The sequence below is a fragment of the Apodemus sylvaticus genome, chromosome 12 (genome assembly GCF_947179515.1).
Source record: "Apodemus sylvaticus chromosome 12, mApoSyl1.1, whole genome shotgun sequence".
Classification (NCBI taxonomy): Eukaryota; Metazoa; Chordata; class Mammalia; order Rodentia; family Muridae; genus Apodemus; species Apodemus sylvaticus.
In genome coordinates, this window is record NC_067483.1 from 38,359,891 (window position 1) to 38,385,179 (window position 25,289).

Below are 25,289 nucleotides of genomic sequence, written 5' to 3' on the forward strand. Positions count from 1 at the left end.
CCTACAGAGTATAGAGTTGGTCTATACTCTATAAGTTGTACACACTTTCTCATATGTTCCGCTTACTTTGATTAAAAAGAAAAACTTTACACGTAGATAAAAGGGAGGATGGGAATAAGACAGGGACAAAGATTTCGTTCGTAAGTTGCTATTGGGTGAAAGTTTTTGGCCTTGAGGCAGAGTCTCAACTGTATAACCCTGACTATCCGGGCACTCTCCCTGTAGACCCAGATGACCTCATTTTTGTAGAGTCTCCTGCCTCTGTTTCCCAAGAGCTAAGATTGCCAACACTCAGGTAGCCATAACAGTCTTAGTTTCCCTCCCAGTCTATACTCACTATTCACAAAACTGGTCCTTCTGGCAGAGACCTAGTGTTGCCCAATCTAGGAGTAACTTCCGTATCCAAACATAGACTTGGCTGGGAAGCCAAAATTGGGGTTCTACTACACTAACATTTGCTTTCTGGGTCCTTATAAAATAGAGGCCTTTGAAGTCCCAGCAGTGGAGCTGAACCGGAGGCTGCTGGATTAGCAGGTGGGGACAGGTTTTTGTGGATACATTTGTCATCATTGTCCAAAGGAATGGCCCCCTCCGGTGCTGGAGAGCATGTGTGCCAGTAGCCAGTACTCTCTTTCTCTCCTAGATACATCTAGACCTCCTTTAATCAAAGGTCTAGAGATATGGTCAATTATCCCCAAGCGCCGCGGAATCAGGGGATGCAGGGTACCCTCTCTTCTCATCACTCCTCCCCCTCAGCCGTCCTCCTCCAGTGTGTGCCCTGCTACACCCCAGCCAAGGCGAGTGGGAAGAAAGGGACAGGAAAGGAACCTCTGGTCATAGGCTCTACAGATGAAAGAAGAAAGGCTGGAAATGGGAGTTCCTTTATAGGGAGGTCACATCCCCTTCACAAAAACAACCCAAAGAGAACTGGTACTGAGTTCGGGTTGATGAGATGAAGACACCCCAGGGAGGAAGTGGCGAAAGCGAGGATGAAAACACTCTCCTCTTTGATCCCAGGAGGTGCGTCAGGGAAAGTTAGCCTTCATTTCGCCCGCCCGGGATGTGGACACCTCTCCCAAGGGGCCACGACTGGGTCAAAGGAAGCCTGCTCCCCGCAACCCCCGCCCTTACCTCAGTGGTGTGCGTAGCCCCAGGCATGAGTCAAACAAATTTTCCCTTCAGCCTGGCCATCCCCACCCCTTTCAAGGCAGGAACTTTATTAAGGCAGATTAGGGTTCGGTCAGTCGCCCAGAGGAACAAGGAACCTGTCCAAGAGAGATGCGGAGCCTGAGGAATAGGAACTGTGCCCAGGAAGAAGGTAGGGACTGGGCGCGGGGAAGGAACACTCGATGGCTGCTGAGGCCCGTGCGATCGCCAGCTGGCCGGCTCAGAGGGGTGGTTTCGGGTCTTCTGGGAGGCCCAGAGGCTCACTAGAGAGTCAAGATTCAGGAGTACAGGCGTAGCAGAACGCTCGCCTGGAGAGGCCACGGGAACTCAGGCGCGCAGCACCCGCCCGCGCTTGAGCACAGCGAGCCCACAACACCCTCCAACTCAGAGTTCCCGTCACTCTGCTGCGTTTCCCCCTCACCCCGCCCCCAGCTCAAGAAACGCGGGGGAAATAGGCGGGGCCTGGGCGGGCCCGCCCCTCTTCCTGCTCTGATTGGCTGATGCAGTTGTCCATCCTGAATCTATTTTTTTGATGGAGGGGGGTTACCACCCGCTCTGCCCCAGATCACGTTTGCCACCCACAGCCAAACACTCTTGTCCGAGTCCTCGGGCAAGAGGCGATTGGGGACGAGTGAGCTCGGCATCTCAGGTCCATTCCGGTCCCCACCGGCCCGAGGCGGAATATCCTGCCCCCACCAGGCCACCTCCTCTCGTGGAATCGGAGCGCCGGCCTCGCAGGAAGGCAGAAGCGAAATGTAGCGAGCCGGGTGTCGCGGTTGGACGCTCGCCTTGGCTGGGGGTGTAGCGGGGCACACGCGGGGGCTCGAGGAGGACGGCTGAGGGGGAGGAGTGATGAGAAGAGGGGGTACCCTGCATCCCCCGATTCCGCGGGCCCCTGCTTCCACTCTCCAGGCGCCCTTTCTCCCCAGCGAAGCGCAGGTCAGTGTTGTTGGGTCTGGGAGGGAGGGAGAGGAGGGCGGGGGTCTTCCAGGACGCAGTGCTTTTGCAGTGTTGAGTTGCAGGGAGTCGGCGGCGGAAACCATCTAGTTATTCCTCCTCCCCACCCCTGTAGTTGGGGATACCTAAACCGGGCTTTTTTATCCATCCCCGCCTGGAAAGGAGACGCGGCGTCCTAAAGCTTGAGGCCCATTGGTGGTGGCTTTCCTGCAGATGTAGTTGAGAGACTGGCCTGTCCCCTTGCTACCCCCCTTCCAGGTCAAAGTGGCCTGCCAGAAAGACGGGAAGGGTGGGGGTGTCAGGTTTTAGCGAAGGAACTCAGAAACTTTGCTGGCTTGGGGGCGGTGGACTCAGACGGAGTGTTTCCTCTTGGCTGACCAGTGAGGATCTTTGAAAACAACGGTGCTGTGTTAAGGTGGCTTGGCTGGTGACCGAATTGATGGAAGACTCATAACTTGGGCCCTTGAGGTTGATTCTGCCTTAACCAAACTGTAGTTGACGAATTGTGAGTGTTTGGAATACTAACAGCCTGTTCATTATACCTGCAAAACCCTCTGGAATTTTTTTCCCACTATTGAGAGCCATGCTGGTGAAATGCATCAAGTTGGAGGCACTTCCAGGGGACTCACTCCTTTAAGCAGAGAAAATCTGGGCAGGGAAAGACAGAGACATGATTTGGGAGTAAATGCATATTAGCTTGTGACACTAGGATTTGCCTGCCTTTGCTTTTCTTTCCTCTTTCTACACCTTTTACCGATATTTTTGTTTTTAAGAACTGCACCCTCATATGCATAAAATAATAAATCTTTTTAAAGAGAGAGAGAGAGAGAGAGAGAGAGAGAGAGAACAAAATAAGAACTGCACTATGCCCGACTTGTCAGTAACTCTAGAGGAAAGGGGGAGTCTAGGTAACCAAAAATGTAGGTAATAAACAGTAGTTTCACCCTCTGTCTCTTCAGCCTAGTTAACTGCCATGTCCTATCCGACAAGCTCACAGGGCCAAGCATAGACAGAACTGTAGACACAGCCTGAACCAGGGTTAACCTCTGCTTTCTGTAACACTTGACTTTCAAGGGCAAGAGTAGGTAGTAGGCCTCTGGTTCTTGGCCTTGATCTAGCCGGCTTGCCCTGCCCCGGTGCCTGGGGTGTCCTCCTGGTATTTCCCCGGCTGGGGGCTAGGACAATTAGAAGCCTAAGGGTGTTGCTCTCAATGATCAGCCTCTGCCTGTTTGCCCTGTCTTGCACTTGCTGTCTTGTAATAAGTCACTCAAGAAGAGTGACTGCGTAAGGTGTTTATATCTGAATCTGTCACTTTTCCACTAAGGGACTACACTTAAGTAATACAGAGTTCTTGACAAGATTTGAGAAGACAACTCCTGAGCATATCCCTGCCCACCCCAGGTTGCTCAGAAGGCAAGGCCAAGGTCTCCTATAAAGCCTCTTCCTTTTGGGTGGCAATTTGCTGGCTGGGAGTCTGCTAGGAATAGAACTCATTGGGCCTCGACGTGAAGTGGGGCAGGACAATGTCATTTTAGCAGCAGGAGAACAGCTAATAGCCACCCCTGTAACAGACTGCCCCATGCTCTGTAGAGCCTCTGTAGGAACTGGTTTTTGCTATGTACCAACATTCTCTCTTCTTTTCTTCCTTTCTCCCAACATAAGGTGTTCCACACCGATTCTTGTGACTTTAAGGACCAGGCAACTGAGAAATTACAAGATCTTCTCAAGAAGGGAAGACATCTCTGGAAGAGAGGGGAAAGATAGCAGATACAGGGACCAGTTGAGCCCAACCAAAGTGCTGTGAGAAACTGAAGGCACCCAGCAGGAGTGGGAAGAAGCCCGAGCCTCAGAACGAGGCTCCATTCCGAACCATCTGACGGCATCCATCTTTTCACAAGAGAGGCACTCCAGACTCAGGTTGAGCTCTTTCCTTCTGCATGCTCCTGCTCTGAGGGACTGGCCACTGAGAACCAAAGATTCCCCCTGGCACAGCACCCAACTGCTGGGAGCAGGCACCCAAAACCCCTAGTGGCAGCTGCTGCATCTGGTGAAGACTTGTGTTTCTTTCCAGCTCCGGGCTGCCTTGCTTGATGGGGCTATCTTTCGGGAGATCAGTTTTTACAGTGCCCGGTAGGAGTGGAGATCCGTGGGAAGAGGTCCTGCGGCAGTCAAGCCTGGGTTCACCCCAAGACTAAGTTCTTTCCCGAGTCAGAGTTGGAGAGAGAAAGAAAAATAAATAAATTCTCCCCTCCTCTCTTCCCTGCCTGTCATGTCCTCTAAGCCAGAGCCAAAGGACATCCACCAGCCGAACGGTACTGGCCCTTCTCCCTCTCCCTGTTCTTCGGATGGCCCTGGGCGAGAGCCCTTGGCTGGGACCTCAGAGTTCCTGGGGCCCGATGGGGCTGGGGTGGAGGTGGTAGTGATTGAGTCTCGAGCTAACGCCAAGGGAGTTCGGGAGGAGGACGCCCTGCTGGAGAACGGGAGCCAGAGTAACTGCAGTGACGACGATGTTAGCACTGACCGGCGTCCAGCGCCACCCTCCCCGCTCAAGGAGACCTCCTTTTCCATTGGACTGCAAGTGCTGTTCCCCTTCCTCCTGGCAGGCTTTGGGACTGTGGCAGCTGGCATGGTGCTGGACATTGTGCAGGTAAGACCTGAGGAGGGGTGGCTTCCACTCACCCGATCCCTTGGCCTTCTGGGAAACTGACTCTTGGAAGTTCCTCTCCACCTCTGTTGTCAGAAGCAGCTGCTGCTTCCTAGAATACTGTTTCCCTTTGGATGACATCCTTGGTGTCATCGCTATCTCTGTTACTTACTGCAGAACCTTCTGAGAGAGAAGCCACATAGCCCCAGGGAAATGGTCAGAGCAGTATTGCCTAACAGTAACAGATGTGACTCCGCAGCTCAGGCCAGGGGGGGAGAGGGGAGCAGGGCTGTCGCCTGCTATGCCTCCTCCATGCTGTTGATTCCAGCTCAGTAGGAGACATCTAGAAGGGTCTCCTCTTTATGCCTGCTTTCCTTTCTCTGGAAGTTTCAAGGATACCAACGATAGTCTCCTCCGTTCCCCTGCTGGGCAGGAATTTACTCAGCTGTCAGGAGGGTCTCAGACCCAGTGAGAAAGCTCTTAAGGCATTTTGTTTCCCTGATCTTTGTGCATCCTTGGCACAGTCTCCCTGGTGAATGAGGATGGTTTGGGAAGGTGGTACAAGATCTGAAGAGGCTGTGAGTGTTGTGGCTGGGAACAGAATGTAACCTGCCCTGGGCAGAAGCGTCAGTGCTCCATGTCGGTCACAAACGTGTTCTGGGCAAACAGGAAACTCTGTGAGGATACTGGATACTGGATAGACAAAACAGTACGAGTTGGTAGGACACCTGGGCACTGAGAGCCAGAGTGGGGACAAGCTGTATTTAGTGCATTGTGAGTCCTGACTTAGCAAGAGTCTCCAGGTTGGGAAAGAGAAAGTCTTGTTTCGAGGTAAAAGCTTGTGAAGCTCAGTGAGACACTCAAAGCTTTCTACCAGTGCTAATCAGGATATATCTAGAGCTTGCTAAATGCCGGCTTTATCCTGGGTACTCCAAAGTACAGGGGCAGAAGGAGATTGGTCCTTGAGGATCACTCCCCACACCCTGCCCCAGGGTTCCCTCACAATGGCGTATCCCAAAAGGATATGAGGCTCAGCATCACCTCCGTATATGCCCAGCTGACACCCAAGCCGTACACACAGAGACTGCGGTAGAGGTTCCTAGGCCCTCCTCAGGTGACTGAAGGTGGTTGGTTGTAGGTGCCGTATCTAATGTCCATGTAGACCGTGAGTCTGACAGGAGAACTCTGCAAGTTTGGAAACTAATGAGAATGATATTTCTAGTTTGCAAGAGCCTGCCGCTGCCTTCCCTCTCTTCAAACCTGTTACTGTGAGGACTGTTCCTACACGGGAGGGAGGAAGCCAGTCCAGAGCTTGGGGCTCCTCCCCGCTGGTTGCCTCTCTCCCTGGGGCTGAGAGCAGCGGGGAGGCAGAAGGGGAGAAGACATGAGACTGGTTTTGTCGTCTGCCTTGCCTCTCCTTTCAGAGGCCCTGGTTCTCATTCTTACCATTTGGGGGTTCTCGATTTATGCCTACAAAGAGCCTCAGGGCCGTGGGTGTAGTTCAGCAGTATGGTGCTTGCCTAGCGTGCACAAAGCCCCAGTTTCTATCCCCAGCACCACAAGATGAAAACAAGGAGCCTACAGAATGAGTGTCCTGTGGTGAGCCAGGAGATGTTTAGCTCAGTTTCTGATGATAATGATGATGATGATAGCGTGGGGTAATGGGATTTTTTTTTCCTGTAAGCCTAAAAAGTAGGAAAAAGGCATCAATCTCCATCTTGTCGATAGGAAACTATGGCATAGAAATACCACTGGTCATCTCCCCCAGAGCCCGGGTCAGTAACCGCTGTGACCTTCATTATGGCCGGGATGTGCAGACTGGCTTAAGACTGAGGAGCCTGCTGGTTTTGTCTTGAAGAACAGGGCCGACTGGGAACCAGAATGATTGGCATTGGCTTTTAAAGTGAAAGAACAAGAGCCAAAGGGAGAGCAGGAGCCAGCGCTCCTACCCCTCGCCCTCCACCTCTGACAGGGGGTCAGGGTTTCAGAGGAGGAGCAGCCCTCTCATGTCTTGCTTTATGCCCTAGGTTGTAGGGGACCTGGAGCTGCCTAGCATGCCCACAGAGAGTTGGCATCTCCCTCGGTGTGGCATCTTGGCTCATACCAGAGCTAGGGTTCAGTTGGTGTAGATGACAATGACTGGCTTGTCCGTGTGCCCCTCCCCTCCATGGTCCCACCACAGCTGGGCTAAAGCAGGACCCACAGATGGCTACAGCACTGGAGTGGTATGGAAGGAGGGAGGGGGCGGGTTTTTTGTTTGTTTTTTGGTTTTTTTTTTTTTTTTTTGGTTTTTTGGATTTGGTTTTTTCGAGACAGGGTTTCTCTGTATAGCCCTGGCTGTCCTGGAACTCACTCTGTAGACCAGGCTGGGCCTCGAACTTAGAAATCCGCCTGCCTCTGCCTCCCAGAATGCTGGGATTACAGGTGTGCGCCACCACCGCCCGGCTGGGGGCAGGGATGGTTGATGCTCTTAGATACAGGAGTCACACCTGTGTTCTGAAAGGAGTCACACCTCCTTTCACAGGATGAAATAACCTGGAGAGTCTCAAAGTGCCTGCCTAGATAGGGCTATCTGTTGGTTGTTCAAGGTCCCAGAGCATCAGCAGTCAGTGTACAGGACAGAGACGCCTCCTTGGCCCAAGGTTCCCACTGCAGCTAAGACTGGACTTTTCCTATAGAGCCGCTTCTGTCTCGCCAGACCCCTTGCTTCGCTTCCTGCGTGTAGTAGCCTCCACAGTGACATAAGGAGCAGAGGGGTTTTCGAGATTAGAAGAGAAGCCGGCGGCGGCAGTCCGTTGCCCACGGCAGCCAAAATCAGCAAGGGAAAAAGGAGCAAGCCCAGTGCTGGCTTCAGAAAGAGACTGCATGGGAGCCTCAGGACGCCTGTGCCTCATTGCCCTTCCCCAGCCCTTTCCTGGGCTCCTGCAGGGCATCACAACCATTACCTATCAGCCTTTATGAGGAATGGGGGTTAGAAGGTGGAATGTGATCTTCATAGGACCTCTCAACTGCAATAGAGTGGGGGGCTCTCCTTGTTTTAATGCACTCTTACTTGCTGAGTATCCAGAGAGTAGACACCCCACCCCACCCCCAACAAGCAGAGCCATTCTCCTCCCCCTCCCTCTCCCCCCATACCTTAAATTTAAAGATGAATGTAGATGGCTGCAAGGCCTTAGGAAAGGTATGGGAGGGAAACAGAGACAGAGCTGTTTTCCAGGAGGCGCTGGAGCCCCTGGGCAAGCCACTCAGTTCCTGTCTCCCTGGACCACCTCCTCTGCCTTGCGTGTGCTATCAGGGCCGTTTCCTTTTCTCGCGCTTCACACAGCTCTGGACACGCAGGCTTTGCCCCGAGGCCCCTCTGCTTGAACACCTCCAGGATGCCCTGTGGGATGAGCCTCTAAGCAGACAGAAACTGTGATCTAGCCTGACCCCAGATTACCTGAAAAGTTCCTGAGCAGCTCGGTGCCTTGTGCTTAGAATGGGTGTGGGTGTGGGGTGTCATTTTAATGTCTTGATTCTATCTTTTCCTCACCCTGACTTGACTTCTTGCTGATCTGTTTCCGGAGCAGGAGGCTGGGCCAGATGAGGTTACAGGTGGAAGAGCAGGTTGGATGGCCAAGGAAGGAGTCACCGCATGATCTCGGAGCTCTGAGGCTTGGGGTGATTGCTCTGGGCAGGGTTAGTTTTAAGTGTGGGAGTAGCTGTCTGATCAATGCCTTTCATGTAGACTGTCAGGAACCGAGGAGAGAGAGCACAGGAAGAGAGGCTAAGATTCCGAGAAGCAGTAAAGATCCACAAGGGTTCCCTTCTGCCCAGCAAGCTGAGCAGAGTCTCCCAGACCCTGTTCCATGCTGGTTGGTTCAGGAAGGTGTGGGTGGTAGCTTGACTAATGGCTTAGCTGACTGGTTTGACTTCAAGGGCAGACACTCCCTGCCAGGGTGAATCGGATGGGCTGGAATTAGGCCAAAGAAGTAAGAGAAACCACTCTCCTCTCTACAGCTCCACCCTAAATCCCCAACCTCTGGACCACCCTGCTTTCTGGATAGCTCTGCTTCCCAGAGTCCTGTGCAAGTATACAGTCACAGATCTCCTGCCTGAGCTGCATCTCTGAGAGGGTTTTGTGGATAGGAGAACTAGATATGGGAATGGCTCTTAGGTCCCAGGTGCCAGCTTAGGATTTTGCTGGGCCAAAAGGTCAGGTAATACGATTTCCAGGCTGTATTCTGTGAGTTGGGAAGACTTCTGCAGGGGGCTGCTACTGGCCCTGATCCTTGCTGATACACCCCTTCTCATCCCTTCCAAAACCCCACAACTTCTAGATCCCCCTCTAGCTCAAAGCAGAGGGCGTGTAAGTATTGGAAGGAGAAAATTAGGGGTGCTTAGGGTGACAGCTAAGGGAGTTAACTGAACATTTTTTTTTTTTTTTTTTTTTTGGTTTTTTCAAGACAGGGTTTCTCTGTGTAGCCCTGGCTGTCCTGGAACTCACTCTGTAGTCCATACTGGGCTTGAACTCAGAAATCTGCCTGCCTCTGCCTCCCAAGTGCTGGGATTAAAGACATCTAGGCACCACCTAGCTCTTTTTTTTTTTTAAAGATTTTTATTTATTATTATATGTAGGTACACTGTAGCTATATTTAGACACACCAGAAGAGGGCGACAGATCTCATTATGGATGGTTGTGAGCCATCATGTGGTTGCTGGGATTTGAACTCGGGACCTCCGGAAGAGCAGTCAGTGCTCTTAACCTCTGAGCCATCTCTCCAGCCCTAGTTAACTGAACTGTATACATTCTTTTCTCCAGGATCTTATGGCTGTGTAGCCCAGGCTAGACTCACTCACAACAAGTCTCATCATCAGGCTTGTCCCGCCCCACGCCCCACTGTGTTTTCTTTTTTTAACTTGATGATAAAGACATGCTGTACTCCTTACAAACATTTGATATACTTCCTGTGTTTCCCTCTACTCTTTTCTCTATTAAAGGCGTACGCCACCACTGCCGGACTAAGCCCACACTTGTTAAGGAAGGGGAAGAATCCTTCCCTCTCTGAAACTGCTTGTCCATTATGAGCGGAACAGGTTCGCTTAGGTCTCAGCTAAAGGGAGCTGGATCCCCAAGGGTGTATGTCCCAGCCTTGTCCAAGAGTAACAGTCCCAGGGCTCATAAGGCACCTCACAGGGGCTGCCTGGGAGGCAGAAGAAATTCACCCTTCCCAGTGTTTGAAAAGCAGTGGTGGAAAGGTCAGAACTGCCATGGAGTCAGGAGTGCCTCTTCCTTCATGGGAGTCTTCAGAGGGTCCAGGTCCTTTAGAAGCTGCTACAAAGAATCCTAGGCCCAGGAGCTCAGACGAGGCTATGCTGCAGCCCTGAAGAAACGAGCTATTCTCTGGATCTTTCCTGTTCACTGCACACACTCTTAAGAACACTAACAGAAAGGCAACGTCTTCTCCTTATAGGACCACCAGTGTCTTCATCTCTGCTCCCTGGCCAACCTTGTGCCTCTTGTTGTTTGTTTGTGATCAAGGTTCTCTTTGTACCTCTAGCTATTTTCAGACTCCCAATCCTCCTGCCTCAGTCTCTGAATGTTAGGGTTACAGATACATCATCTGGGCTGTTGGTATGTTTATTTGGTTTTAATGTTGCAGAAAATCACATAACACAAAACTACACTGTAACCATCTTGAAGTGTGTAAACTATGTTCTCAGCCTCCACTCTGTATCCTGTTCGCTCTAGGCCCTCAAGCCTTTAGCAACCACAATTCATCCTCTCTCTCTCTCTCTCTCTCTCTCTCTCTCTCTCTCTCTCTCTCTCTCTCTCTCTTGCTCTCTCTCTCTGTGTGTGTGTGTGTGTGTGTGTGTGTGTGCTTCTGTGAATGTGATGACTACTGAGAGCTTACATAAGTGGACTCATACAATATTTGTCTTGTCATGACTGTCGGTTGTGGTAGAATGTCCTTACGATTTATCCAGTTGGAGCATGGGACAGGATTTCCTTTTCAAGGCAGAGTCATACTTCAGGATTTGTATACCATATTGCACTGGTCCACTCAGCTATGGGTCCTCTTGACTGTCATGAATACATGAGGCTATGAACAGGAGTGGACAGATATTTCTTCAAGATTCTGCTTTCTTTCAGTTATTTTGGATAAATACTTAGGACTCAGGGATAAATAGGAGAAGAAATAGAATTGCTAAACCATATGGCCATTCTACTTATATAATTGTTCATTTGTGTGTGTGTGTATTACATGAATTGTGTACATGTTGTGTGGGTATGTGCACATACATGAAGACCAGAGGTCAACTTGGGACTTTTTTTCTGTTACTCTGTGTGTGTGTGTCTTTTTTGTGTATGGTTGTTTTACCTGCATCACATCTGTGTATCACATGCATGCATGATACCTCTAAACAGACCAGAAAAGGGTGTCAAATCCCTTGGGATTATAGACAGTTGCAAGCCACTATGTGAGTGTTGGGAATAGAACCCCAGTTCTCTGCTACAGTAGCTGGTGCTCTTAACCACTGTGCCATCTCTCCAGACCCATCTCTTACCTTAGTTTTTCGAGATAGAGTCTCTCACTGAACCTGGAGCTTCCTGATTGACTAAGCTGGTGGCTCATTAATCTTCAGGGTCCAGCAAGTCTTAGTGCTGGGGTTACAGACACTGCTGTGCCTGGCTTTTCATGTGCGGGCTGGGGATCCAAACTCAAGAACAGAGGCTTGTGCAACAAGCGCTTTACTGAGCCATCTCCCCAGCATATTTGGGTATTTATTTATTTATTTGGTTGATTAGTTTGGGATTTGTTTTTGGTTTGGTTTGGTTTTCAAGACAGGGTTTCTCTATATAGCCCTGGCTGTCCTAGAACTCTCTGTGAACCAGGCTGGCCTCAAACTCAGAGATCCACCTTCCTCTGTCTCAGGATCCTAAGTGCTGGGATTAAAGGCATGTGCCACCGTCACCACTACCACCTGGCTTGTTTATTTTTAAAGACAATCTTGCTATGTAGATAGCTGGCCCTGAGCTTTCAGAAATTCCTATACCTCCCAAGTACTGCGGACACACATGCAATTTATTTTTAGTCTGAGGAACCGTCTTACTGTTCTTCAAAGTAGCTACATTTTATAGGCCCACTATTAATGCATAAGTGTTCCCATGTCCACGTCTGTGCCAATACTTAGTATTTTCTGTTTGTCCTCTTAACTGTCTTAACAGGTATGAGGTGACATCTCACTGTAGTTTTGATTGGCAGCCTTGTTCATTAGCAGTAGGGTAGGGGGGTTGGAATTGTCTTGTGAGCTAGCTCTCTGGTCTAGCCCCTGAACAGCTTGTGCATTACAGCTCCTTGTCTCCAGACACCCTAAAGAACTTCCACCTGCTGCCTGCCCCTCCCCCCTCACAAGCATGCAGGCTTCAATGACTCTTTAGGGTTGGGGGGGGGGGCTGCAGCGAGATAATGCCAGCTTTTTTAGGGAGATCCTCAGTTTTGGTTACAACTAAGGGACCTTTCAGTGGCCAACCTAGGTTGCTACAGTAACTAAGGCAGTACTTTCTGAGCCTCAGTTTTCTCATGTGCAAAATGGGAACAACAAAAAAAAGTTCATTGGCTTGTTGAGGTGACTAAATGAAAAAAAATGCATTAGCATATGTTAGCCAAAGAAGTTGGTGGGAGTGCCAGGACTGGTTGACCCAGGACTAGAACCCATGTCTCCTGACTCCAGGCCCAGCCTCTCCCAACAGGGGTGTATTTGCTTTTGTTAGTATGAGATTGGGAGTATAGAAAGGAATCAGAAATCCCTTGCAGACCAGCATAGGAGAAGCACCGTCTAAATTCAGAGCCTGCTAGGGGAAAGTCACTGTGGCTGAGGCCCAAAGTCCTTGGAAATAGAAACCAAACAAGCGCTCTAGTCACCCCGGCCCCAGCCCGGTGGAGCTTCGCTCTCCACAGCTGAGACAACACCTCCCAAGGCCGAGGCCACAGAACAACTGGATGGAGGCGAGGAGGCTGCAGAGTGCTCTTTTGAGAGTATATCATGAAGGAATTCTAGAGTATAAAAGCCTTGGGGTGGTTCCACTGTGGGGGTCCCTGTGAAAGCAGGAAGAGTCAGGCTAGGGGTCTCTCCTGTTCTGAGATGGGGGTTAGGCTGTGCTTTTTGGAATTCATGGACTTTGTCCACTTTTAGGCCTCTTTGGGGGAGGTAAGGTGCCTCTTGTGCTTGTTCCTGGTGGCCCTATTTCCCTCTTCTGCCCCTGCCCCTGCCCCTTTGAGGGACTGAAATTCTTGGCCTCTGTGTTCATCTTATAGCACTGGGAGGTCTTCCAGAAGGTGACAGAGGTCTTCATCCTGGTGCCTGCACTGCTGGGGCTCAAAGGGAACTTGGAAATGACCCTGGCGTCAAGACTGTCTACTGCAGTGAGTGTCCTAGCTATGGGCAGTAGGGGAGAGGGGCAGGGAGAAGATCTCGGGCAACATGGAGACTAGTAGGTTTCCGCACAACTGCCTGGGCCTGGGGAGGAGCGGGAAGCCGTGGAGGGAGATCCCAGACTGGGTGTCCTGTCCCCGGGCAGGGGCTCCCTGCCCAGAATGGTTCCCAGGCTCAGGCTCTGGATGTCCCAGCCATCCCTGGATGCCTGCCCCATCTCCTGCTTTGCAACCTGCCTCGTGACTGTTTGTGCAGCTTTGACAGGCAGGCATCATGCTGGTCCCTCCAGCCACACAGGTGGGGGCCTCCTCTGATCTCTAGCCCTACTCTGCAGCTGGGCAGGAGCAGAGCCAGGCCATCCCCACATCCCTTCAAACCATCCCCTCCCCCCACCCCCCACCTCCCGTGGCAGCTTATTCTTCAAGAGAATAGGCATTTCCACCTCCCGAAATCCTTTCTATCAGCCACAGACATTCGTGGACTGAGCCCAATGAGAAAGCCATGGGCCGGAGGCAAGAGGTGTTAAAACTCAGGACCAGGCATGTCCCCCTGTGGCCAAGTCTGGAGAAGATGGTGTAGAGGGCAGCCAGCCTCACCCACCCCAACTTGTTCTTCCTTTCTCCTGGCTGGTGCAACCCACTCCTTCCTTTCCAAATGCTGGCAGCCTCAGCCCTTGGGCCAGCAACTGACCTTGCCTTCTCTAAGAGAACAAACTGCTTCAGAGCCAGCACAGAGTCCTGCAGACCCATGCAGGAACGTGCTGCCTGGATAAACAAGACAGGATGGGATCTGCCACAGCCCCCCCCCCACGCCCCCACACACGCCCTGGAATGCACCTATCATGGATGCTGTCTTGTGCTGGCCTTAGAGCCTTAGGCTGTCTGCATTGCTTTTTGACCCAGTCTAACGGATAGAGCCCCAAGCCCTGTGCAGCCTGCTCCAGCCCCTCCCCCTTCCTCTTCCAGGCCAACATTGGACAAATGGACACACCTAAGGAGCTCTGGCGGATGATCACGGGGAATATGGCCCTTATCCAGGTAAGAAAACATAGACCAGAGACAATAGGCTAAGCATCCCCTTAGTCAGGAATCCCTGAAAGGCTTGGGTCAGCCCAGCGGGATCCTAAGTGGTTCTCCGGCATCTGCAAAGTAGGCTAGGAGGTGACTAGTTACTCAGGAAAATGGCCAAGACAGGGAGAGCTCCAGCAGCTTACACATCACGTGTCCAGGCACTAGGTGGTTTGGGGGATTTTGAGCCTCCACCAATCTTTGCAGTAGTAGAATCTGATTTGCAAGTGTTAAGAGTGTCCTCTGCCACTGCTGTCCCATCTTCCCAGGAGGTCACACAGATCAAATGTCTTCCCCCTTGAATCCCGGGTATTGACTCTGACAGATCTCTGGGCTGTTGATTCTCTCCCCATCTCCAGAGAAACATCCAACCAGCCAGTAACATGTCTGGCTTTTTGTAGGGTACGTTCCCCTGTTCTAGGGTAGCACTAAAACTAAAGAGAGTCATCCTTCCAGCCTGCAAGGACTGGAGAGCCCAGCCCTGCATGCCTCCTAAGGGCTAGGAATTACTACTATCCATTGGGTGTTCAGTGACCTGGGCTAAGGAGCTCTGCTCACTTCACCACACCTCTCCCCAGGTACAGGCCACCGTGGTGGGCTTCCTGGCCTCCATCGCAGCCGTGGTCTTTGGCTGGATCCCTGATGGCCACTTTAGCATCCCACATGCCTTCCTGCTGTGCGCCAGCAGTGTGGCTACAGCTTTCATTGCCTCCTTGGTCCTGGGTAAGGAAGGGAAGGCTGAGGGGGTGGGTGGGGAGGATGCCACTCCCAAGGTGTTGACTCTGCCTTGCATGCCCGCGTCCCCTTTTGTTTATTAATGTCCTTTTTCCCTTCTCACCCTACCTGGCCTGCCTCTCCTTCCTCACTAGGTATGATCATGATCGGAGTCATCATTGGGTCTCGAAAGATTGGGATCAACCCAGACAATGTGGCCACGCCCATCGCTGCCAGCCTGGGCGACCTCATCACCCTGGCTCTCCTCTCAGGCATCAGCTGGGGACTCTACCTGGAACTGAGTAAGGCCACGGCCACTGAGAACGGCGTGGGTGCGATTGGGAGAGAGAGGGACCATTTTGCAAGCGTGTGAAGATTTTTTTTCTGTATTGTTAACTGTGTGAACAGTTTGTGACAACTTCGGGGCAGAGGGTAGCAAGGCTAGATAGACACTGATGTCAGTTCCTGTAGGCAAGCACCGGAGGAGGGGCAGAATCAGAACTCATCCCTGCTTGAGCTGTGGGGAGGGGAAAGGAAAGAATGGAAGACTAGAATCTGCTTGCAAACTGGAGAGGAGGATGGGAGGTGGGGGTTTCTGGGATCAGACCTCGAGACATAGTCTGGTCTCTGCCTCTGTTAACTTGCCTGCCTCAGCTGGGCGTGGCAGTGAGCACACACCTATGATCCTAGCTACTCAAGAGGGGAAAGCAGGAAGATGGTATGAGGCCAACTTGGACACCATAGCAAGACCTTGTCTCAAAAACTATATAGTGCCTGGGTAGCTCTCTGCTTCATTTCTTCCTCTACAGAATGGGAAAGCTGGCCTCATCAGGTCCCGAGTATGAGGTTGATGAGGAGAGGTGATCTGCATCCAGGCATTTAGGGTAGAATATCTGTGGATGAGCTGGTCTTTCAGGACATCTACAGCCTACGCTGGGGGAAGCTGGGTACTAGGGCCGTGGTGCTTATCTTCCTCTGGTCTTTGCCCCCACAGAGCACTGGCGATACATCTATCCCCTGGTGTGTGCCTTCTTTGTGGCCCTGCTGCCTGTCTGGGTGGTGCTGGCCCGAAGAAGCCCAGCCACAAAGGAGGTGTTGTATTCAGGCTGGGAGCCTGTCATCATTGCTATGGCCATCAGCAGGTAGGCTGGGGGTCCTGGGTTCTCATCCCCTGTACCACTCCTACCTCAGCATAGACCCCCATCTGAACCCCTAGAGGGGGAGAAATACTGGGAATGCATCACTAGTGTCAGCCATGTGTCCTACTGCAAGTGACAGGTGCTCTCTCTACTAGGTTTCATTCCAAAGCAGAACATACTGACCTTGGGAACTAAAAAGCAACTGCATTCTGAGACACACGCAGTATCAGGACCCGGGGACTCTCTATGGCTCTGCCTTCTCTGTAGGGGTCAGCTGTCCAAGTTCTCACTCTTCTGACTCCTCCCAGTTCCAGCAAGAGGACAGAGAGGCTTTCCCCCAACAGTGCACCAGGACCCAGTATAGAGTGTCACTGCTTCCTCTTCAGTTGGTCACAGTTCTGTCCTTGAATCAGTGTTAGAAATGCAGCTGTCTGGTTGGATGGCCCAGGCTTAGCTGCAGTTGAAGCAAAGTAACCAGGTTCGAGAGAGCTGGTCCCCTCAGGGAGGAGCCAGTGCAATTACCATAGAGGAAATCAGTGCTGAGCAGGCAGGAGACAGGGACCCTCCCGGGAAGGCGCTGTGCTCACCCTTCTTAACCAGAGGTACTGCGCCAAGTCAGGAGATTATGAGTGACAACTGTTGCATGCACGGGAACTAAGGACTGAAAGGGGAGACTCCCGGAAGACGCTTTGCTCTCCTTGTCCCCGTCCCTAAGGTTAGCTAGGCCTACCTAAGCCTCTCATCCCAGAGACTGGAGCAGAACCTTCAGTGGTTTTCATGTCGTTTTGTCTTCGTGTTTCTACAGTGTGGGAGGCCTCATCTTGGACAAGACTGTCTCGGACCCCAACTTTGCAGGAATGGCTGTCTTCACACCTGTGATTAATGGTGAGCCCTTAGCATCAGCTGCTGGGGGGCAAAGGGGAGCTGGCTTCTGTGTCACTCAGGGCTCCAGCAGGCCAGAGAATCTAGCCCAGAGAGAACAAGACCTAATAAAGATAGAGATGGGGAGAAAGGACCAACAGGGGACAGTGAGAAACCCAGAAATTAGCAACATGACAGCCTCCAGCCCCGAAGGGCCAAGGGAACCCAGTTAGAATTTCACCCTGCTCCCTGCAAGACCAAGCTCCTGCCAGAAGCACAAAAAGATCCAGAGGGAAAATAAAAAAACCCACTAAACGCCTCTCTTTGTTTACCTGCTGGGACCTTCCACTGCACAAGTCTAAATAGTCTCTCCAGCAAGAGAGACTGGTGTGCGGCCTAACACAGTTCACCTCTCAGGGCTCAGGGTAAAGCCGTGGGGTACAGAGGCTAGGTTGGGGGGGTGACGGTAAAGGCGAACTAACCAGCGGTTTACCAGCACAGGGCCAGTTTAGAGGTCACACTCAACACTGAAAGCTGGTTGGTTATTGGGTGGGTATGTGAGTGCCGAGTGCCTGGGTTAGCTCCAGATTAAGTGAAGGTAAGGAGAGTCTTGGAGCCTGCTGTGTAGTAGGTGTGTGTCCATGACACACACACACACACACACACATACACACGTGCAGCAGTCAGGCCATGCCCCTGCCAATGCTCTGAGAGCCACTTCAAGGGTATGTGGGACAACTGCACCTGCATGTAAGGGAAGCTGAATGCTCCATAGAAAGTCCCTCAGAAGCCACGCAGTGATGTCAGCACAACCCTAGTGAAGGTAGAAGACAGGGCCTCTACAGATACGGGACAAAGAACAAGGTGTTTTCCTCCCGGTCCTTCCTACTCCAAGTCTGAGTCCTGTGTGTGTCTCTGCAGGTGTCGGGGGCAATCTGGTGGCTGTGCAGGCTAGCCGCATCTCCACCTTCCTCCACATGAACGGCACACCAGGGGAGAACTCTGAGCCAACTCCTCGCCGCTGCCCCAGCCCATGCACCACCTTCTTCAGCCCCGGTAACCATAGCATCTCACCCTCCCCAGGTCCACTCCTGCTTTAGAGGGAGGGGGAGGGCACCAGAGAGCCAGCTGGGGCCCAGGTTCAAGGTTCTCCTCTGCTGGGTGGTGCCTGCTCATCTGAAGAGTGAAGCCCAGATGAGACGTTGACTTTTCCCAAAACACCCTGGAGAGATAGCTGTGTGCTGACCTAGACCACGGCACTGACCATCCTGTGGCCTCCTGGGGCTAATGCCTCTCTTCCCATCTTCCTCTCTCCTCTTCCAGACGTGAATTCACGTTCTGCCCGGGTCCTTTTCCTCCTCGTGGTCCCAGGACACCTGGTGTTTCTCTACACCATCAGCTGTATGCAGGGCGGGCACACCACCCTCACCCTCATCTTCATCATCTTCTACATGACAGCTGCACTGCTCCAGGTATGGCCTAGCAGAAGCAGGGGACAGCCCAGGGGCCACATGGAGTAAGAACCCCAGGTTTGGACCTGGTCTCTTGCTACTTCTTCTCTGGCCAGGACTTAGGAGGATAGACAGTGGCTCTGGAAGAATTCCTGCCATCTGTGACTTCAGCCTGGTCGTGTCCCTCCTCCGCCTCGGTGGTACACTTTCAAAGTGAGAGGAGTAGGCCAGCCGCAGGGTGCCCAGCAGCTGGACTTGAGCCACCTATACCCTGTCCTCTGCTGGGCTTCATTTAAAATAAGGGTTTTCACAGCTAGAACAAGCATCAAAGCCATCGTACAAGACAAATCCACCTTCAAGACATCCACATCCAGCCTTGCCTTCCTGTAATGCTCTGGTATTCCCATGGCATTGTTAATTTAGCCGTAAGCAATTTTCCTTCCAAAACCCCGACTTAGAAAAGTTGTTTGTTAAGAATCTTGGCGAGAGCCAGGCTGAGAATCAGCCGTATGCCGCTGCCCCCCAGCAGCCGCTCCCCAGTTCCCCAGGCTCCCTTGCAGGTGTGGTCAGGTGAAATGCTGATGGGAAGGAGCATGGGCAAGCCAAAGGCCTTTTGTGTGGCGTCTCAGTTGATCCCTTCCCCGGGTTGAAAGCCGTACCCCCGTTCCTCTGCCCATCGTGGGGCTCATGACCCTGTGGTCATTAGCTGTGTTTCCTTCTCTACGACTGTGGAGAGGCAGTGTGGTGACAGTCACTCCCTGTAAAGTTCTGCCGGGTCCGTTTGCCACCTGTCCCAGTATGTGTCCTTGTACTACTCAGGAGGCTAAAATGTGAAGACAGCTGTTTCCACCCTAGTACATATGCAAAAGGCAAAAGGCCACACTCTTCTGCAGCTGTCACAAAGGCTGTGAGGTTCCAGGGTAGCTGGGTGGCACCCAGGGCCAAGGCCACAGGAGTACAAAGTAGCTGTGTGCAGAGCAGAGGGGGTGGTGGGGGTGGTGGTATGTGTGTGTGAGAAAGGTTCTAGAATAGTCATCTCTTGTTTCCTTACAAAGAGGACAAAATAACCGCATTTACCTAAAAACAGTGACTGGCACTGGCTTCTTCCCCCAAGTCCCTTAAGGCAGAATTTTCATACTACAGTCTTTACAAAATACAGTCAAGAATAAACCCTACTAGATGACTGTGTCAGCCTAATGGTTAGAAAGCATCTCACTGTCATATAGACATGGTCCTGTGGGGACCCCTAAATCAGGTATTAATGTCCTAGATGGAGGGCTGCTCCCATGGCAGAGTGCATGTAATTCTTACTAAAATGCAGATTCCTATTCACAAGGTTCAGTGTTAGGCCTGAGGTTGTACATTTGTGACCAACTCACCACTGCAGGCGATAGGTAATACTGGTCCTGGGCCCAGTAACTATACTGTGATCTCACTTATTCTCAACCATCTATAGTTACAGAACAGAAGCGAGGGAGCAAATAAATCAACGTAGTAGATAACCCAAAATGTATTTTTGAACTGTTATGCATTATAACTGACATTTTTAGCTGACTTGCTCATAAACCTGCTTTACAGATGAGTGTTAGAATAAACAGCAGGGTGGGAAGGGTGAAGAGAAAGCAGCTTGTATAATCAGCTGATACCCAGGGCCTTGTAAAAGAAACTAGCTCTACCTGCCAGGCTCCTGGAGAGGCCAACATGGTAGGAACTATAGTAACTGAAGAATGATATGACCCAGAATTGGAAGGGCAGCCTTCCTGTAAGGGCAGGATTTAGTTTAGAAAGCTCCTGGCTTACTGTGAGCTATCCTGGTAAAAAGGTGACCAGCCAAGCCTTATGATCCACTGTGCAGATCCAATCGTTTGGCCTCTGGCTCCCCCTGCAGAAAGCGGGTGGCTACAGGCAGAAGCCTTCTGTCTCCCCAGGTGCTGATTCTCCTGTACATCGCAGACTGGATGGTGCACTGGATGTGGGGCCGGGGCCTGGACCCTGACAACTTCTCCATCCCGTACTTGACTGCTTTGGGGGACCTGCTTGGCACCGGACTCCTGGCACTCAGCTTCCATGTCCTCTGGCTCATTGGGGACAGAGACACAGATGTTGGGGACTAGCTTAGCCACTCAGCCTTTCCCCCATCCCTCTGCACTTTCTATTTGGATTTTTTTTTCCCTTTTGGTTCCCTACCCGACCCTATACTACACTCCCACGTCTTTCTGGGACTTCACTTTGATACCAGATTCTCATTATTTTCAATGGGAATTTTTATACATTGAGCCAAGTTTGGATAGAAAGAATTCGGGAAGGACAGGTGCGCTGACATAAGCAGTAAAAGTAGTCTTTCGAGACAATCACCAAGTGCAATTCCACGGTGGGTGCCTCCAGAGGAGGTAGATTGGGACCTTGGCATCCCATCTAGCATCCGGGGACCTTCGCAATTAGCTTTAGCAACCTCAGCCTCGGCCCTAATGAGAAACTCTAAGTGGGCTCTGGGTTGTTTTGGGGTTTGGTTGAACAGAGGGAGGCGGGATAATTAACACTCCCACACATGCGTGTACTTTTATAGAAGTGGACCAGCTTCACAGCACTGGGCAGGAGAAAGTTGCTTCAGCTTCTTGTAATCACAGCCCTGTTCCAAACCAGCCTGCCCGCAGAGTCGGGCCCATCTGCACACACGTGCCTTGCCCGACTGCCTGATTGCTTTCCAGCCAAATGAGTGGTGGCCTGGGCCCTTCACAGATCCACGTCATCCGTGGGTTTCCAAAGGTCCACGTGCCCCCTGAGTCTAGAGAACTGAGTTCAAGCCTCCTCTCAATTCTCTCCATGTACTCCATATCCGCACAGCTTGCCAGATGGGCTTCTAAGATTGGGGACAGGACAATGGGTTGTGGCAAGTGACCTGGAGATCGATGTAATCTGGGGGGTGTCTAACCACTGTCTCTCGTGACATAACCACGTAGTCAGTCTTGGCCTCTGTTACTTCCTTAACACGCTCATTCCATCACACCAGGGCTCCATTGGCCTTTCTCTCAGCTTCTGCCCACAGACATGCATCCACCATTCACTCATTCAGCAAATCTCAGCCTCTGCCAGATGAGCCTTTTCCACAGCACCAGCCTGCGATAATTCTTCATTGAGCAGTCGTTATGGGGTGCCTACTGTGTTAGGTACAGTGCCAGGCATTGACCTGCCAGTAACTGCCAGGTCAGCCCCTAACTGCAGTGCTTGCCAGCCCCGTTGCTCCGGCAGTATCATGTCCTCAAATACCCTCCCTCAGCTTTTCTCCTGTCCACATTTCACGACACACTTAGAAGAGGGCTTGGAATTAGCAAGCTGGGTACCAGTAGGCTGCTTCAGTATCTGCCTTGTCCATGATTAGAAGAAAACCAGAGCCCTTCCCTACACGTGCCCCAAACTGTTCAACCAATGGGGTGCAGGCTGTTTGTCAGGAACCCGTAAATTCCCCCCCCTGTGTAGCCTAAAAGATCAAGGAAAGGATTAAGCAGAGCCCTTTGTCTACCAATACTGTGCCTACACCTAGAGACTTCTGAGCCTCGTTTCCCTGACATCACCTGAACTCAGAACTTTAGCATTGGACGGATTCATAAAGCGTGTCTAGTTGGAGTTGTGTCAAGCAGATCAGTGTCGTTCTGGGCTTGCTTCTGCTCTTCCCTCTGGCCTAACTCCACCTCAAAACTCAAGACTCTAGTACAGGCATCATACCCTAAGACTGCGGCCCCAGGGTCCCCAGCCACTTGCCCTATCCTGACATCTGGAGTTGGATCAGGTTGTCTGGAAACTGAAGCATCCTTCTTCCTTTGCCTAGAAAACAGAAAGGTAGGCACACCCAGGCTCAGCTCGTGTGAGTAGAGGGGCCTGGAGTGACAGGAGAGTGACTTCAGGAGAAGATTCATCTCTTCCCACTGGGTTGCACCTATTGCATGTACTTTTGGCCTGAGTGGAAGAAACAAAATTGGTTTACTTTCATATCCTTCAAAAGTTACAGAAGTGTGTCTTAAGAGAATTATTTATAGTTACTATAACTGAATTGACAAATGTCGACTTAACTGATAAATTATATTTGGTAAAATAAAATGGAAGTTTATTTCAATGGCTTGTGTCCCAGTGTGTCTCATCAAAAAGCAGCCTCGGCCATTTCCTTGGACCCTGTTCTGTGTTCCCGCTCCCACCTCAAAAGTGGGGAGGGGCCAGTGTGCCACAAGTGAGGAACCATCTTAGAATATAATAGAAAACACACATCTATTCAGAAATAAGCCATGATGCTATGGGACAGCAGAGACATTGTGTTCAATGATATTAGACTGTGCTCTCTTCCCTGCCCCCCACCACCACCCCAGCATTAACTGTACAGGTGATACCAGCATCATCGGATTAGAATTCCTTCCTTAATCAGTGTAGAAATGCTTTAACCTTGAGTATTTACCATGTACTGGCTGCAAAGGAATTGTACTTAGATTTTATATGACCCTCCATGAATCATTGCTCCTTTCTTAACGTTTCCTAACCTGAATTATACCCTGTTTATAAGGATAGGTGTGAGATGATGATGATGGTGTGTGTGTGTGTGTGTATGTGTACTATGAAATATTAAAAGTGGATTATGTTATTCAGCCTTCCATTGCTGTAACAAACCTAAAATAACATATTTAAAAAAAGGGAAAGCCAGGCGGTGGTGGCGCACGCCTTTAATCCCAGCACTTGGGAGGCAGAGGCAGGCTGATTTCTGAGTTCGAGGCCAGCCTGGTCTACAGAGTGAGTTCCAGGACAGCCAGGGCTACACAAAGAAACCCTGTCTGGGGGTTGGGGAGTAGCGGAAGGGGCTGGAGACTGGCTCTTAAGTGCTTTGCTTGGCTGCTCTTGTAGAGGATAACAGGGTGGTTTTCAGCCCCCACCCGAGGCACCTTCCAACCTGATGCTCTCTTCCAGCCTCCATGGACACATGCATAGACACATGCATGTGCATACACACACTTAAAAAATTAGTTTTGTTTTTAAGAGAAGATTTCAGGACCTGGTAAATAGGCCCTACTGTTTCTCACTTCTGACGTAGATGTTGGCAAGGAACCCAGGGTAGGGCCAACTATACCTTGTGGCAGCCAGGAAATAGACAAGGGGGAATTCTGTTTCATAGCATACCCACAATGACCTAAAAACAACCTCTTAGGCTCCACCTGTTAAATTTCCAGTACTTTCCAGTAGTGCCCAGCTGAGGGCCAAGTCTAATTCATAGGCCTTTAGGATAGACATTCCCTATCTAAACCGTATCAGTGGCAACAATGCAGACAACAATGTGGCAACAATGAGCAGTGTCCAGACTCTGCAGGGGAAGCTGAGAAAGGCCTCATCGAGCCATGGGGTTCATGGAAACCCCTCTTCCTCAGGGATGATTAGGTCAGACAGTAGCAGGGAGGAGGGGAAGAGAAAGCCATTTTACAAGGGAGTGAGGGGTAAAAAGTCAGGCTGATATTTTGGAGAACTGAAAAAGTTTCCAAAAGCCTTAGAAGCTGACCTCACAGCTTATGAAATGCATATTATAGGATGGGGGCAGACAGGGATGGTTTCTGTTTTGTTTTTGTTTCATTTTGTTTTGAAGCAGGGCCTCCCTTAGCCTAGCCTGACCTTGAATTTACCAGTGGTCCGTCAATGACCTTGGACTTCTGATATTCTTGCTCTGGGATTACAGGCATATACCACCATGTCCAATGTATGCAGTGCTGTAGATCAAACCCTGGATTTCATAGATGCACTCTTAACAGCTGGGCTACATCCCCAGGTAGACACAGACGTGTGATGAGTCAGATATAAAAAGGTAGCTGGGTGGTGGTGGCGCATGACTGTAACCCCAGCATTTGGGAGGCAGAGGGAGGCAGATTTCTGAGTTTGAGGCCAGCCTGGTCTATAGAGTGAGTTCCAGGACAGCCAGGGCTACACAGAGAAACCCTGTCTAGAAAAACCAAAAACCAAAAACCAAAAAAAAAAAAAGAAAGAAAGAAAAGAAAGGCAAAATCAGAGAATAACCTCAGCTGGGTCTATCTGATGCCACGCCCTTTGCAGAGAACCACCACCCATAAAGGACAGGGTCCCTACAAGGTACCACACAACAGTCTATAGCATAAATCTTGTGCTGAATCAACCTCTATCTGCCCTGGGCTCTAGAACTAGCTCTTCAAAGTACTCATGTTAGTAAGACTGTTAAGGGTTAATCAGAAGATAATTGCTTGTCAATAATTTACAGAGTGTTTATTTTTACCATCCATCATGCTGTGCCATACAGTATACTGTTAAACTAGTAAGCTTATTTACAATGTTAATATTTCTAGTAGCTATGAGGAGATATTATCACTATTTTACAAGACAGAAACAGAAGAAGAGAGATTAACTATCTGGCCCAACTACAGTGTTTCAAGCCAAGTTTCTCCCAGTCCAGTGCTTCCTACTATGTTGTAGACAGATGAAGCTACTGGCCAAGGCACCCCTTCATAAGGAACATAAAACACTGCTGAAATTATTAAAGTGTGTGTTAGCTCAGTTTTTCTCAGACAACAAATTAATTGCAAAATATTTGTTATTAACCCCAAGTAGGTCTATGGCCATACCACCCTGAATGTGCCTGATCTGGTCTGATCTTGGAAGCTAAGCAGGGTTGGGCCTGGTTAGTACTTGGATGGGAGACCGCCTGGGAATACTGGGTGCTGTAGGCTTCTTGGACTCTGCTCCGTTGTGGTCGTGTCCTCTCTTACTTGGGAGGTAGAGGCAGGCAGATTTCTGAGTTTGAGGCCAGCCTGGTCTACAGAGCGAGTTCTGGGACAGCCAGGGCTATACAGAGAAACCCTGTCTTGAAAAAACAAAT

The 25,289-nt window shown here is 50.8% G+C and overlaps 1 protein-coding gene and 1 non-coding gene across 3 annotated transcripts; both read left to right on the plus strand.

Annotated features, from left to right (window-relative positions):
- Nucleotides 1–1,250: 1,250 nt before the first annotated feature.
- On the plus strand, nt 1,251–22,529 carry Slc41a1 (solute carrier family 41 member 1). Of its 2 annotated transcripts, none has more exons than XM_052200009.1 (11): nt 1,251–1,318; nt 3,787–4,771; nt 13,069–13,176; nt 14,152–14,223; nt 14,832–14,976; nt 15,123–15,269; nt 15,962–16,109; nt 16,912–16,991; nt 17,889–18,023; nt 18,291–18,439; nt 20,347–22,529. In XM_052200009.1, exons 2-11 carry the CDS (start codon nt 4,394–4,396, stop codon nt 20,530–20,532), a joined length of 1,548 nt encoding a protein of 515 aa, XP_052055969.1. In that variant the 5' UTR covers nt 1,251–1,318; nt 3,787–4,393; the 3' UTR covers nt 20,533–22,529. The 2 variants fall into 2 exon arrangements, with proteins under 2 accessions (XP_052055969.1, XP_052055968.1); XM_052200008.1 differs by lacking the exon at nt 1,251–1,318 and adding an exon at nt 1,703–2,106.
- A 2,492-nt stretch (nt 22,530–25,021) lies between these two features.
- LOC127697928 (5S ribosomal RNA) lies at nt 25,022–25,140 on the plus strand. The gene has a single exon (XR_007980598.1). It is a non-coding gene; the product is annotated as a 5S ribosomal RNA (ribosomal RNA).
- The last annotated feature ends 149 nt before the right edge of the window (nt 25,141–25,289 follow it).